The 16,859-nt window shown below is 37.5% G+C and overlaps 1 protein-coding gene across 2 annotated transcripts in view; it reads left to right on the top strand.

Moving 5' to 3' along the window:
- The window catches only part of CDK1 (cyclin-dependent kinase 1), a 17,814-nt gene extending 14,099 nt beyond the window's left edge, over positions 1 to 3,715 (top strand). For both annotated transcript variants that reach the window (XM_012657667.1, XM_012657659.1), the window contains 3 exons: positions 542 to 705; positions 831 to 972; positions 2,725 to 3,715. In XM_012657667.1, coding sequence (XP_012513121.1) covers positions 542 to 705; positions 831 to 972; positions 2,725 to 2,823 — 405 coding nt within the window. In that variant the 3' untranslated portion in view covers positions 2,824 to 3,715. The remainder of the gene's footprint in view (positions 1 to 541; positions 706 to 830; positions 973 to 2,724) is intronic.
- The last annotated feature ends 13,144 nt before the right edge of the window (positions 3,716 to 16,859 follow it).

The raw sequence follows: 16,859 nt of genomic DNA, 5'->3' as shown, positions 1-16,859 counted from the left end.
TTTGTATCCTGCGACTTTGTTGAAATAGTTTATCAATTTTAAGGGGTTTTTTTTGGTACAGTCTTTGGGTTTTTCTATATGAGATCATCTCTGCACATAGGGACAGTTTAACTTATCATATCCAATCTGAATGCCCTTTATTTCGTTCTCATGTTTCTTACTCATGTTATAAGTCATTTACTATTTTAGCATGTAAACAATACCTGCACTTTGTACAGTGTCACCCCAAATCTATTATCAGTGTTTTTGGTTTTTTTGCCAGGAGAGATAAGGCTCTGTTTAACTCTTTTGATCCTCTCATTTTAGTGATTTGAAAAGCAAGAAAAGATTTATTTATACTTTTATCTGTTTTTTTTCTTCTGATGAATGGAACTTAGAAATGAACTTAGAAAATCATCTTCAATTTTGTGTATTTAATTGACTAAAATAGTATTACCGGTGGCAATCACAGCCTTCTAAAGGACAACCCTAATATAAATGTTTAAATTTAGGTAACTTAATGCACCACGTTTATTCAATGTAAAAATTTGCTTTATAATAGGTAGTAACACTCTGGTACAGATCCCCAGAAGTATTGCTGGGGTCAGCTCGTTACTCGACTCCAGTTGACATTTGGAGTATAGGCACCATATTTGCAGAATTAGCAACTAAGAAACCACTTTTCCATGGGGATTCAGAAATTGATCAACTCTTCAGGATTTTCAGGTATTTTTGTTTTATACCTAAGCTGTTAAAAACTTTTAAGTTAAATAATAAAGACAACATATATGTAACAATGAGATTATATTTATGTTTTAACTAAGAATTTTTTGTTTTTCTATGGTATTTAGAGCTTTGGGCACACCCAATAATGAAGTGTGGCCAGACGTGGAATCTTTACAGGACTATAAGAATACATTTCCCAAGTGGAAACCAGGAAGCCTAGCATCCCACGTCAAAAACTTGGATGAAAATGGCTTAGATTTGCTCTCGGTAAGGAGTGGGAAATAGGAAGGAAACCAACATTTATTGAGCTAGATGTCTGTTATGTTTATTGTATTACTAGCTCCCATTTAGATATCAGGAAACACTAGTGGTTCTGAGAGGAGGATTTAGCATTAGTGTTTTTTGGGGTTTTGTTTGTTTTACTAGTAGGTATGAGCACCGAAGGAGAGGCCAGGGTTGATACACCTTTTTGTTGTTGTTTTTAAGTTGCTGAATTGTAGTGGCCTAGAGGCCTTCCTTTCTAACTTTTTTATCTCTATTGATTTATCCTAAGCATACATATTTTCCTTATTGCTTGATATTTTTAATTATTAAAACTATTTCCTTCATGAACTCTATTTCTCACTTTGTGCCTAGTTTCTCCATCAGAAAGGTTAGAGGGACTAATTATATTGCTATTCTCAACTAACACTTGTTTTCCTTATAAACAAGACAAAAAATAAAAACTGTTAGGGTAAAAAAGAAATTGTCCTAGGCCTGCTTCAAGAAGCTTGTTTTAGAATAGTATTTAAATTTTGAGATTTTAGAAGGAACAAATTTTTATAAATTCCAGTAAATAAAGTTTTGTTAGATGTAAACGAAAATCTATTGCTATATCATCAAATATATATTTTGATTGGTCTTTGGGATTCTTTTACAATTAAGAAATCATTATACCACCAAATTAAGCTCAGATTTCCCAAAAATCAGGTTCTTCAGTCTAGCCACAATTGACATCTTGGACTGCATAATTCTTTGTTGCTGGCACTGCCCTGTGCGTTGTAGCATGCTTGGCAGCATCATTGTCCTCTACCCTCTAGGTCCCAGTAGCACACTCTCCCCAGTTATGACAGCAGGAAATGTCTTGCTAGAAGTCCCCTGAGGCACAAAATCTGCCCCAGTTGAGAACCATTACTGTAAATCATAAATTAGACTTGGTTTCAAATTTGAGCTTTGCTATGCCTTAGCTCTATAAGCTTGGGCAAGTTACTTCCCTTTGACAAAGCCTCAATGTCTTCATTTGTAAAATGGGACTAATATCTACCTTTTATTGTGAGGATTGAGTGGCATGATTTATGTAAAGCACTTCATACAGTGCTGAGTGCATGAGTGTTCAAATCTAACTAATAGTAAAAATATCTCTAATTTTCTGCTTGTTGATTTGGTTTTCTTTAAGCTTAATATTTCTTTAAGATCAATGCTAAGTTTTGCCTAGCTTTTTCTGGTGATATATAAATTAACTTTAACATTAACACTAAGTTGACTGAACATAATTCATTTAGTGTCTCATTTTTACATGTTTATAACACATTGTGCTGTGGTTTTTTTTGTTTTTTTCACTTGAAACTTGTTGGGTGCTGTATCAGAAATCACTATAGCTAATTGCCACCATTTCAAGAATGTTGTAAATAACTCAGATGGCCATTTAATTCTCAAAGTAAATATAATTAACTAGACATCTTTTCTAAATTTATGTCTTGATTTTAAAGCTATCTCTGAATGCTTGTGCCTTAACATATTTTAACAAAAAGAGGTTACTGAGATATCTATGATTTATGGAGTAGATTATTCTAGAGCTAGAGGGTGAAATGTGGGGGGTGAGACATTTATGGTTTTGTGTTAAGCTAATGGAAATGCTCATTTAGTAGGTTTTCACTAAAATTATTAGTTTTGGTTTATTGATAGAAAAGTTAAGGCTTTATGGAGATTTTTAAAAAATGGTTTATTTCCTTAAATATCTTTTTTCTTTTTTTCCCCCAGAAAATGTTAGTCTATGATCCCGCCAAACGAATTTCTGGCAAGATGGCACTGAATCATCCATATTTTAATGATTTGGACAGTCAGATTAAGAAGATGTAGCTTTTTGACAAAAAGTTTCCACATTATATCGAGAACAGATGGTTGTATTTTTTTACTGTTAACTCTGTCTTTGTCTTGTATATTTTTCTTTTCTTTGTTGTAAAACTTAAGCTGTACTTCATCTTCTAATTTCAAAAGTATAACTTAAAAATGTAAATATTCTATATGAATTTAAATATAATCTGTATATGTGTGTAGATCTCACTGTGACAACTGTTTGTTACTATAATAAAACTATAAATCTAATATTGATGTCAGGAATTGGGAAAAATTTGAGTTAGCTTAAATCATCTCAATCCTTACGACAGTTCTATTTTCCTATAGTTGAACTACTAAAATTTAGGATAGTGTGCTGAGTTCAGTTCATAATGCTTTGAATTATTTTTATGCTCTGCTTGTTTAAATTTTCTTCTCAGTTTCTTGCCATGTGGTAACTATACAACTGGCCTAAAGATGAATATTTTTCTACTGGTATTTCAATTTATGACCTAAATGTTTAAGCATCTGGGATGAGAACACAATACAGATTTGAGAAATGATGGCTAAATTTACAGGAGTTTTCAGTAACTTATAAAACTAACATTAGAGCATGCCAAAGTTTGCTAAGTTTTACAATCAAAGATCAAGGGCTGTCCACAGCAGGGTAAAACAGTTTTGAAAATTTATGAACTATTCTATTTTTAGGTAGGTTATGAAAGCTTTTTGTCTAAGTGAATTCTTATGCCTTGGTCAGAGGTAATAACTGTAGGAAAGAGTTGCTAATCTTGGCTTTCAATTGTGAGTTAAAAATAATTACAAATTTTGACATAGTGTTAATAGCCTTCTAAAAAAGGTTGTAATGTACAAATATTTAGCTAAAATCACTAGCTTTAGGAATTAAATTGTTTAATAATGCTGCTCATTGTGATTCTTACTTATAAGCAGCCTAATTTAAATTATTTACTACAATCTAGAGAAATATAAAATAGTTTTATTACTTTTTTAGTGTACATCTATTCTTTTTTCTACCCCCGACTCCTCTATTTTTCCTCCTGATTACCTATGGCTAGAATGGACATTCTTGTTACTGATTTTTACACCCAGTTGGTTGGATATGTAGTGAGTGATCTCTCTAATCCATCTTGGTTTGGAAATTTTACACTCTGTAGGAGAATGTGTGGGTCACTTTCCTTGGCAGTGAGGCCATTAAGATATGTGGTTTGGTTGCCTTGTATCAGGGTCTTTGGTAGAAGCCAATCTACCATAAGAGAATGTAGAGGCTATGTGTGGAAGTTATTTGGGGTCCTATTGTAGAGGGTTGTTTAAGATTTCATGGTAGGAATTTGGTAAATGAAGGGTCACACAAAGATTGGAGATGGTGCAATGGCATATCTACAGGATTGTGTTTCCTTATCTATGAAGTGAGGCATTGAACAAGATCTGATTTTCAAATTGTAGATTGCAACCCTTTAGTGATTCAGGACCAGCATTAAACACCAACTCATCCCCCACCCAATATAGAATGGAAGCTATCAATGTGTCCTATATAGTTAAGTCTAAATACTTTTGTTACTTTTATTTCACTAATTACATATTAGTGGATGGTACAAATGTTTGGGGTGTTAAAGATATAGTAGAAGCAGCCTACAACCTCACCGAATTTGTTCCATGGAGTCTATAATTGTTTGAAAAGTCAGTAATGCATTAATTTAGAGCTGACGTAGACCAGGGAAGTAAGATAGGATGATAGAACACTGTCAACAAGTGCCATTATGAGTGACCTACTTTTGATCCTGTGTCAACTTTGGTGACTACATGAAAGCTGCTGAATTAGGTCCTCATCTAACACATATATTTTTAAATTAGTGTGTACAGTGATACTTCTGGTCAATTTAATTTTAAAACAGAACTTGACTCCAGGCCAGTGGTTCTATGCTGGAACCATGGAGCTAACTCTGGCACTACCCTAAACTATTCTGACTTTGACAATTGGGAAATATATCCCAGGAATCTATTTTTTAGAAAGCTCCCCAAGCTGATGTTGATGAAGCCAGTTATTAGTTTGATAGTGAGTTTGACAATTTTAGTCTTATATCTAGTTTTATTTATCTTAAAACTTTGTGGCGTGATGTAATATCTTTAACATATTTGTTTCATTCTGTACTCTTTAGTGTGGAAGAAGGCTGTATATTTCATATGTAGTCACTAATACAAGACTTTCACATACTTGAGCACAACACTGTGATAATTGCTCTAAAGAGAAAATCTTTAATGTTGTTATTCCTAGTTTTAGAGGAGAGTTTTTTATTTTTTAAATTCAAATACATAGGCTGTAATGATGCAAAGAAGTTAATACATAATGTATTATATAATAAAATCTTACTAATTTATGTGGGCGTGGCATATACAAATTAAAAGTTTTTATAAGGTAGTATTTTAGAATCGAGTTAATAAAATGACCCAATAAAAGATTTATTGGGGACTTAGATTAACAGGCTAAAATAATTTTTAATTAATAAAATATTTTAAAGTATTTGAAATGACTTGAAAGCTCTATTGGATGGAATACATTTTTTTTTTACATTAGTTCCTTTAGCAAACTGTAGTTCATAATATGTCAACTTCAGTCTCATTCATGTTTCAGTAATTGCAATATTCAAACTGGAGTCAATGAGGCTTCATAGGACTATAGAATCATTCCGCATTGTGGACACAGTGATATTTGTGGGATGTGCAGTGAAGAGAGTAGGGGACATTGTTTAAATGTTTAAATAGGTTTGGGAGAAGATGGATAAAGTGATGAATGATAAAAGGGAAAGTGAAGGACCCTAAAGAGGGAGAGGTATTTCAGACTTTAAAAATAGGGCCCAGGAGAAGGCAAAGGTGGGATAGTGATGATATTGACAAGGATTGTGACTTTGGGGAAGGAGATGGCATTTAATGAAGGTTTTGGAAGCAAGAGTAGTTGTCAGTCCCATGCCATGGTGTAAATATCAAGTTTCTAAGACACCTTACAAGCTACAGAAGAAATGTATTGGGAGTCATAACCTGGTTGAGTAGGAAAAAGGCATCACAAGCTATAATAGCAGCATTACTCTAGAATGTTGAAGGTTGGTGGCTTTCTACCTTGGATTAGGATCTCCTGAAGAGCTTGTTAAAACATGATTTCTGGGCCTATTCTTAGGGTTTCTGATTCAGTGGTTCTGGTGTGGCCTAAGAAAATACTTCCTAACAAGTTTCCAGGTAATGATGCTGGTGATTCAGGGACCATGCTTTGAGAATCGCTATGTAGGTGGTCCTCAATTCTAGAGAGCTGAAGAGAAGCTCGACTATTTGGTCAACTTGTCAGGTTTGTAGAGGAAGCACAGAGGTACCTACGGGCATGCCTACGTTTAGAGGTTGAACTGGAATTGGAACCTAAATCTTCCATTGTCATCGTTGAGAAGATTGGTATAATGTGAAGATTCCATGCTTCAGAGCCAGACAGATTAAGATTTGGTTCCCAGTTTTGCCATTTATGTCTGTAGCCTGAACAAGTCACTCAGTGTCTCTTATTTCCCTTGGTTGTACAATGGAGGTAATAAATAAAATTCCTACTTTGTAGGATTGTTGTGGGGGATGGAGATAGGGTTGCTAGGCATCCTGCGCATGTAGGACATGTCCTGCATTTGTCAGGATGGCCTAAATGTCCTGTATTCAGCTTTTTTCAATACTTTATAAACATTAGGCGGTCAGAGCTATTTTTCGGCCGTAGTAATTCACACTTAAATCCCCTAAGCGGAAAGTAAAGTTCTTGGCACACAGTAATGTCTTTTTCCTTTGAACTCTCATAGCTCTTTTTTCTCATTAGCGTTTATAATACTTTTGTCTTTCATCACACACAGGCACATTTATTTTCTCCCTTAATAAATTGAAAGTCCAGTGAGAGCAGGGGCCATGTCTTGTTCTTTCATCCTTACTGCCATGGTCTAGTATTACACACTATTCCTTAAGGTTGTCCAAAGGTAGAGGCATTTCATCTTCAATAGTAATAGCCACTACTTACTGTGTATCTATGAGCAGCCACTATGCTTTATATGTATTTGCTCTTTTTCATAGCAACCTTGGGCACTATTTTACAGATGTTGAAAGTAAGGTGCATAGATAGAGCTTAAGTAACTTGCTGAAGGTCATGAGGCTAGTAAATGCCAGAGCGAGGAATTTCAGAGCTTTCTGACTTCAGACTGTTCTCTCTCCATGGCATCATGTTGGTTTCCTAAATAGAACATGTATTTTGTTTCCAAGGCTTAAGAAAGAACTGAAGAAACAGGCAAATTCTAAAGCCAATGCAGCCCAGACAGGCCAAGGAACACCAAGCTCAGGGTTGTCAAAACCAGTACTACAAACCTACAAACCTCTCATTAGCACTGAAGCTCCTGACAGATTATCAGGTACTTCTACCTCGAGGTTGAGAGGGCCAAGGTCACCAAAATAAGATACAATTTTGAGTCCGTCTGCTTTTCCTATCCCACTTAGGTAGCAATATCCCCTTTTATTTGGGGAACTCTACTGCTGCATGTGGTCCTAATGGGTGGGTTTTTTTCCCCCTACACTTACCACTTAGCAGAATTAACAGGGTTCTTAAATTCTGGCTCTCCACTCCTTGTTCATAAGGGTGACGAGATTGGATCGGTCACAATAAACCATAACCCAGCATCAGTAATTGGTCCAAGGGGTGGTCAAATGACCTCACAAGACCCATCAGGGCCCATTTGCTATAGAAACCTTGAGAGAATGAAGTTCTCTTTATGCTGACATTGCTAACCTGGGGTGACGTGACTGGCAAGCCTGAGAGACATCTCCCCCACTCTGGAGAGAGCTGAGATAAGAAGGATTCCTGGACCATGATGTCCTTGGTTTTGGTCCTGAGGCTCTGGTTTCTGCAATACTGCCTTAGAATTTGCTAGCTACCCCATATCCTTCCTAGGTGCAGGAGTTGTGTTTTTGCTTAACCTACTTTGGGTTTCTGTCATTTGAACTTCAGAGTCCCGACTAATACAGCTGTCGATACCAAGACAACAATTAGATAAATAATTTTAAAGAAACCTTTGTTTTAAACACCCTTGTAGTTATGAATTCTTTCATAATTAAATATCTCTTCTTTAAAAGTTTTTTTGTTGCTCATAGTCATTGTTTTTACTGCAGCTTCTAGTACTGACTGTGTATAATGGTACTGATGTAAGTGTACTGTGTGCCTATTGACCTTTTGAAGGACCTACAAACCTGAGGAATGTTTATATATGGCCCCTACTCTTTACCAGTCAGCAGTAGAAATCTGTAAACTATACTGTTCATGGGCAATCATTCCTTTCCTTGAGGTAGTATTCGCAAACTCATACTATATTTTTCTGTAATAACAAAAGCAGAATGTATTTGGAGAATTTATTTGCTAATGAGTATTAGTAGTTCTTTATATTTGTAAAGAGCTTTATAGTAATTAAATAGCATGTGCTATTTCAATAGACAGAAGCTTCCTGTACTATAAAAATGCTCTGAACTATAAAACCACAAGAATAATTACACCATAACACATTCTTTCTAATACAGAAAGAAAAGATACATTTCCCAACTGAACATAGCCATTTGTCTCAATGGTTCTGGTATCATGACAAATGTATTTATGTGCAAGAAAATATAAATGTATTCTTCATGAAGTGTGTTTGCTCCTTCTAGGATCCAAATGGGAAGCAGAGCGTTTGCTCCATCTTAAATCTTCTTGCTAGAATCTGAAAAGTTTTAGAAATGTGCTTCAGCTTCTCGTTTAAAACATTTCTCATGCACAAGCACTAGTGGAAAATGGCTCAGAACATAAAAAGATTGCAGTTTCCCAGATGAGCACAAAATGCTACATTTTTTGACCAGTGAATATCAATCTGAAGCCCCATGAACTGGATGACAAATGCAAAGTTTGGGAGCTCTTAATTACCCATGCTATCAGAAGGTCATAGCTTGGACAACCCCAAAGAACAAACACCTCATTCCTCCCACCACTGCTCGCTTGCCCCAAATTTTGGCGTTCACTACGTGACCTACCTGCTTTTGGCAACAAACCTCATTTCCTAGTTAGTGAAATCATAAAATTTTAGAATTGAATCGAAGTTGGACATCATTCGTTCAATCTCTATTTTCCCAATAAGGAGATTTTGGCGACACAGTGAGAAATAGATCCTAGGTTTTCTGACTTCCTATTTAAGAAAGATTTCTACTCTTTTTTAAATTGGCTTAGATAGTGAAGTTGGAATCAATAATGGAGTCAAGGAAGAAATTATGTATTTTGAGGATAAAACATTCAGGCAGGAGAGAACCAGTGTGGAGAAAATACAAGTCAAAGAGCTGCACAGAATGGGTTTCAGTTCTTAGAAATCAGAAGTGAAAAGGCCAACAGTGCAAGCAGCTATAGACCAAGCGTATTGTAATGCCAGGTGTGGGGTATGTTCTCTGCAAGAGCAACAACTGTTTTCATTCTCTACCTCCCTTCAGAGGGTAATTAGAGATTTAACTCAGATACTACAGGTATTTTTAAATAACTCTATTCCAAATAAAGCAACAACAAAAAACAAACTTTATTCAACTGCAGTTAAATTAAAAGCATGTATCAGGTAATAAGAAATATGCTGTGACAGTTAATATTACATATTCATAAGGTCTCTGGCACAGAAATACCTCACGTGTGTATAGTAAAGGAAAAAGGCAAAAAGTCAACTTCATCTTTTATTCTTTTTCAAGAGAAATATCTCATGTATTATCATGTTTGGAATATTTCCTAGCATGAGCAAAAAGCAAGGAATAAACAACAATAATTCAGTGTGCCTAATGGCATAAAATAAAAGGATTATTCACAAACAGAAAACTGGACTTTTGAGCAGATGTTTATTTAAATACAAACAGCAACTCCTACTTTTCCTGTTATCTCCAATTATGTGATGCAACATTTTTACCAGAAGAAGCACTTTTTAAAAGCAGCCTTCCAGGGAGTGAATAAACAATACTATATTTGGCTAACAGCTGCTTTTGGAAAATGAGATGTCAGCAAAGCTGAATGTTGTTTAAAGAAAACTAATTATCCAGCTACCTTTGACTTGGATCAGAGTAAATAAAGCACTTCCTGATTTGCACTGAAATGTTTTGTCTAGGATTTAAATATTAGGTATTAGTCAGACATTTCACTTCTTCCATCATTTGCCATGTGGATCAAATGGGCTTAAAGAAGGATTCCTGTGCTTGGTTGTGCTGCCAATACTTCTTTATATTTTCTGGAGCTGTACAAAAAGCTATTGCTTCTTTGCTTATTCACCATCCACTATTTATTGTGTTCAGTGTGAAGCAATGTGTTTATGGATACATTAAAATCTAGATAACCTATGATAATACAGCACGCTTGCATTTGTATGCATTTAATTATGCAAATGTAAAATGATGTAAAGTTTATGAGTCATGTCTCATTATATGTGTAAAATTTGAAATAATGCAATGTTCCCAGTTTTTGAAAATTAATTTCAAGGTGGCAAGCCAAATAAGCTATAAACTGGTTTATGCCATTGCCACATGGCACTTTGGCCGGTAAAGAGGAACACCTGCAGCTCTCTGCTGGGATAGTCTGCATCAGCCTGGGGTTTCCCTGGAGGTAACTGTGGTGTTGACTCTCTACTCGTTGTAATGTTTGTGGTTATTATAATTCGAAAATCTTTATATTCTGAAGCAGTCTCATCTGAGTACTCATTAAGTGGGGGTGACAACGCTAGTGCTGAAAAGTGGGCCTGAAAATTAGGAATTTCTGAACAAACTTGAAATGCGTTTTTCATGTCACAAAGAAGGCCAAACAAGTCCCATGGTACGTTTTAGAGTAAGTACGCCATAAAACATTAGTGATAATCTTGAGAAAATAAAAAGCTGCATTAAAGCATACATGTGATACAACAGTTACAGATTTCAAGGAGATGTCTCCCTACTTAATACTTGTTGCTGTGGAAAAATCTGTATTGAACTACGCAAGCTCTTCAACAATACATCCTCTGTATACAATCTGGTATATGATTTTCATGTTATTAGAAAACAATTCTGGGACAAGCACAGATTTAATAGTTCTATAAATGTTTGTTTATCCAACAAATATTGAGCATCTATTATGAGCCAGACATTGTGCTAGGACATGAGGACATAGTTCTGAACTAAATAGACTAATTGGCCTTGCCTTGGTGGACTTTATATCCCCTCATAGGGAGGGCAGATTACAAGCAAGTGAATAAATGTAGTCAGATTTTAGAATGGGACTCTTCCCTGCCTCAGATTTGACTGAGGCCAATAAGACAGTTATCAGAATTCCATATCTGATATGCATATTTGTAAAGAAATGGCTCTAAGAATCTGTCCCACAACTCTTAGGCACAGGGCAGGCTACATAATTTGTGGGCCCAGTGTGAAATGAAAGTGCAGGGCCTCTTGTTCAGAAGTTATTAAGAAATTCCAGACAGCAACAGCAGAGCATTAAACCAAGCATAGGGTCCTTCTAGGTGCGAGCTGTGACTGCACAGGTCACACACCCATGAAGCTGGCCCTGCCTGGATCCTTCGGCCGAAGAAAGAAAATGAAAAAGGCTTGGTTAGAATGGAGAAGTGAGATTTGGGGTGATTTCTGAGGGCTGTGGCCCTGCTTTGAGAATGCTGCCACCTACCACAGGCCTAATGGGGAGTGGCTCAAAGGGTCCCCTTGAGGAGCTGTGTTTCTTGCCATTGTGAGAGACAGAACCAGTGCCTGCTTGGGGCCTGAGCAAACTAAAATACTGCGACCTGGAGTGCGGCTCCTACCCAGAAACCTATAGGACTATCAGGAGAATGCCGTTGCGGCGGGACCCGCCTGCATGTCTAGAGGTGCTGCGGGCAAAGGTTGATTGTTTGCCTAACCAGATTGGGGCCAAGAGGGACAGAAAGTTGGAGAGGGGCTGTCTTGGGCCAGTCTGCACTTGACAATATAACGGAGGCTCTTCTTACCCTTCAAAGTAGCCAGGCCCACATCGCTCATACTTTTCCAAGCGCCTTTGTAAAATTAAAATTTAATGTATTATGAAATATTTTAGATACCACATTTGAAATAACTACACATTGCCTCATGTATCCATCATCCAGCTTCATTATTATTAGATTTGAAACCCTCAATGTATCTCTCCCTGATCAAATCCCCTTCCCCCACCCAATAAAGATTTCTTTATATCTTTACACTTTTCCAACTTTTACAATCTATCCATCATCATCATATTGCATATGAATAGTATTACCCAATATATTTTGAAATTTATTTTGTTTGGCTCTACTTTGTGAGATTTCTCCGTGTTGATAAACGTAGCTACAGTTCATTTGCTTTCACTGCTGTAGGGTATTTCCATGTATGCCTCAACCACAATTCATTGATCTCTTTTGCTGATAGACACTTGTTTCTCATGCTTTGCTTGTATGAACAAGGGGGCTACCAGTTTTATTATATATGGCTCCATTTACTCATGTGCAAGGTGTTTCGTTTGTTTTGCAGATCCATTCCTTGCCCTTCTCCTGTTTCTGTATCTCGGGGAGCAGATCCACAGAGGTTGTATTTCCCAGGCATGCTTCTGGGTTTAGCTACCGGGAGGCACTGGTGGGAGAGCGGAAGGAAGAGGGAAGAGAGAAGCCTTGTCTTCCTCTCTCTGTCTCAGATGGTGTCACTTCTGCACCTCCAGTGCCCACTGGACAGGCCCAACCTGGTTCTAGCTTTCTCCCAGAAACTCCAGTTAACTCCTGGTATTCTGTAGCCCCACCCTTTTGTCTTAGACTGGCTGTGGTTTCCTGAAATTGCTAATCCCTGATTGCCTCACTGTCTACTATTTGACTTCTCAATTTTTCAATCCTCAGATAATTTATTCCATGAATTAAAGTCCTTTTGTTTCAGTACTTAGAATGATTTTTGTTTTCTTGGTTGCATCCTAAAATGTAGGTTGTGTACATCTTCAACTCCAAATTGCTCTCCAAAGTCACATACCTATTAAGACTTCTACCAGCAGTATATGAGTTCCCAGTGTTATAATTTTTACCAATATTAGGTATTGTCAGACTTTTTAGGTTTTGCTAATCCAATTGGTCTGAAACAGTATTTCACTGAAGTTTTAGTTTCTTTTTCTTGAGACTGATGGTCTTTTTGTATATTATTGACCATTCAGGTTTTCCCTTTGGTGAATTTGTTTGCCCATTTTTTGAATGTTTGGTTCTTTTTGATTTATAGCAGTTAAGCAATTGTATGTCTACATATAAATCCTTTGTTCATTATATGTGTGACAAATATCTTCTCCATTTTTTTTTTAAGAGACAGGATTTCGCTTTGCTGTCCAGGCTTGAGTGCAGTGGCCCCATCATAGCTCACTGTAGCCTCAAACTGCTGGGCTCAAGTGATCCTCCTGCCTTGGCCTCCCAAAGCCCTGGGATTACAGATGTGAGCCATCACACCCACCTTCTTCTCCCATTTTTTGTTTTGTCAGTTTTCAATGGTATCTTTTCATGGACAAAAGTTTCTAATGTTAGTGTGGCTCTCAGATAATTTTAATGTTTCCCAGAGTGGCACAGAACATTGCTGAGAGACAAGATCTACCAGTCATGAGCTAGGTGGTCAGGCCAGACTACCTGTATTGACAATCTTCCTCAACCCAATCCCCTAGACAGGGCATGTGCAGAGAAGTGGTTCACGGCTGGCTAGCCAAGGAACTGTAGGTCAGCATTTCCAACAGTGTAGACAGCTGGATCCAAAAGAGGAAATATCAGACTCCCATTTATTGCGGAGCTTTGCCAGGAGACTGGAGGGTGCGTGGCCTCACTGGGAGTGCCTCCTAGGCTCTTCTAGCCCAACTGTACCTCAGACTCAGCTGAACTCAAGCCTATAATGGGAACATGTTTCTTTCAATTTAAACTGAGCCTGGCGTGGAAAGTTTATGGACAGGGCAAGTCCCTGAAACATAACCAGCTCGGTTCAATGTGGCCAACTGGCAGCCAAGAGCCATGCGGGGCTGGAGCAGGGAATACACAGGAGCTGTACAGCCAGAGCCTGGCGCTGCCGCAGGAAGCAGATAAATCCAAGCACGACTCCTCAGCAGGCTGAGGGATGAACTCGGGACCGGCCTGATGCTCCCCTGGCTGCACAGGCCTGTGCATTCATCTCTCCACTAGCAACGGCACCTCCAGCACAAGCCCACTGTGAGGACCGACTCCCCAGAACAAAGGTCGGGCAACCGTACAACACGTGTATTTTAGAACAGTCCTCACTTGCATATTCTATTTTAAAAATTCAAACAACATAACAAAAAGTACACAAAGTCATGCTTCTTTCTTGTCCTTATCAGCTGGGCTCCCACCTCTCACCCTTCCTCCCTTGTAACATTTTCTTTATACAAATTCAAGCAAATTTCAATATATGTTGTTATGCTTTCCGGTTTTTCGCAAAAATAGCGTATTATACAAAGAAGTTTTTTTAAACTACAGATTTAAGAGATGTTTGATCAAGAATTTTTAGCTCAGGTTTTAGTTTAATATTTTCTATGAATTGACTGTGTCATTTGGATCACTTTTTCCTTCCTGATCTCCTAGAACAATTTTAGAGTATTACAAAAATCTGTGGTCAGCCACTAGTCCAAGACAGAGGTAAAACTGAGGTATAAACAGGGTGTTTTTTTTTAATATCTCAGAATCGGAAAAAAGTTTGTATGTATTAAAGAAAATTTGGAGAAAAGAGAAAAGCATGAAAAAGTAAAAAATTTAAGAGTAATTCTACTACCCAGACATATATGATGATAACTATTGCAGTGTTTAGGACTCTGATACTTTATAATAATAGATATATTCAATGTCCCAATAAAACACACATACAATTAACATTTTAAACTGTAAAATGAGAAAGCTTTAATTTGCCATGAAATCACAAATGTTCAAAATTTCCAAGTTCATTGCTGACAACAATGTGATGTGTTGATGTATGCTATCTCTATATTTTATTTTTATCTCTACATATTCTCTATTTTATTTTTTAAAGGTGTCTTAAATACAGGAACATATTGATTGTGTGCCTACTGTAAGGAATTATATCACCTCTCTATTCAGTTCGAAGTACTTTGACAAGTATATATTTACTACTTTAATTGTAAGAGTATATACATTATAATTATATTTGTATCTAATACCACAATTTGCAAAAGTCTTATTTGTTCTTCTCAATTTCCCTTTGATGGAGGTTGTATTATTCTCATTGGTTGGATGAACAGACTGGGGATCAGAGAGGTTCAATGCCTCAACCAAGGCCATCTAGCTAGTGAGGTAGAAGAGCTGGGGGTTTGGACCCCAAGTCTAATTTTCATTCTGCCAGACCACGGTGGGGACAGAACAAAGAAGAAATACCCTACGTTCCCAGGCCTCTTTAGGTTTACAATGTAGCTGATGAGACAAGTCCCCAAACCATCAGACACTCAGGTAAGAAAAACACTTAGCTGAAGAGAGGTCAAGACTTCCTCCCTCATCAGACTCTAAGCATGCTCCATTTTGCCAGTTTCCACCACTTCTCCCTGTTGCTCTAGTTGGTCTTCTTTAGGCATACACATGTGGTACCTGCCTAGACCTTGAAGGCCTTTGAAGGAGAGCTCCTGGTAAGAAGTGAGGAAGAATTTTAGCTGAGTTCTGGTTCTGGGAGTTCAAGGTTGTAGACAAGGCAGAAGTTGTGCATTGCTTCTGCGATGGAGATTTTTCACTGACAGGTGAGAATTGCATTTTAATTGTGTTTTTCCTGTGGCTAAAAATGTTTTTCACATATTCTATCACTCATTCATTCATGTTTGAATTAAACAGGTGTCACTGAGGACCCAGCATGTCCCCTAGGGGACCCTGCTAGCCCCAAAGGAAGACAAGATAAATAAAACATGCCTTATCCCCTTAAGAAGCTCTATTTTCTCACCATTCTGGTTACTTGGGCAACAGACTTCAAGTGCAACATTATTAGATAATATGCAATCCACACTTTTAACCTGGACGCTTAGGACCTGCTCCTGAAACGTGTCACTTAGCTAACGCATAGGCCAAGAGTTTTTCATCTCTTCTTGAAACCACAATCACCCGTCTTAAGAAAAGGTCTTTGTTCTAGGACCAGGATTTAAGGCAGTGGTGTCCAACGTGAGAAGTACAAGAAAATTCATATGGGCACAGGAAGAAAATATTCTGTTTTTCCTTAATGTTTCTCTTAATGTGTGCTTTTAATGTTTCTACTATCGGGAATATGTTTTATATCATGTATAATATGCTAGTATAGAAGTGTACACATATATGATTTATGAATAAATAAATCCACATATATTACGCTGTGTGTTCAACAGCATTCTGTTGATGGGGTGGACAATCAAGAATTTGGGGTTTACTGCTCTAAAGCCACAGCAACACTGCCTCTTCTTTCTGAACAGTTTATAAAACTCTGCCAAAAGGCTCATTTGGGAAGCTTTCCAAAGTCACTGAATTCAGATTTGGCCTGATGGCTGAGGAGAGAATTATACAAGGTTTCTAGAAAGGTAAAGTTCGAATGAGGTGTGTAGGCTGTGCCCAATCTTCTCTCTTACACAGAGGAAGGATAGATTTCCTCTCACCCGAATACGCCCCTTCCCTGCGGTCAGGATCCAGAGTTTTAAGAACTGGCTTTTCCCCTTACACTTGGAGAATTCATTTTTTTTTTTCATTTTGTTTTTGGGGCTCTTCTCCAGAGTTACTTCCCAGCTGTTTTCCCCAGTAAATACCACACTTCATCACTGCCCCTGGAGCCTTTGCTCCTCTTCTGGGTGGAGTTAGAGGAGCTAATCAGGTGGGCCCTGAATTCTTATCTCTTGTGCTGCCAGATGTTTCCATCTGGCTATAGATGTCCAGCAGAGTCCCCACTTGTCAATTCCAGAGCACATCCCACCAACTTCACAGACAAATGTGACTTCTCATTGCCCTGGTGTCTGTGTGTCAAACACTCTTTGCCCACTTTCTTGCCCC

This window comes from Propithecus coquereli, unplaced genomic scaffold (assembly GCF_000956105.1).
Source record: "Propithecus coquereli isolate 6110/MARCELLA unplaced genomic scaffold, Pcoq_1.0 Scaffold115, whole genome shotgun sequence".
In the NCBI taxonomy this organism is placed as follows: Eukaryota; Metazoa; Chordata; class Mammalia; order Primates; family Indriidae; genus Propithecus; species Propithecus coquereli.
This window is presented reverse-complemented; position numbering and strand designations above follow the sequence as displayed.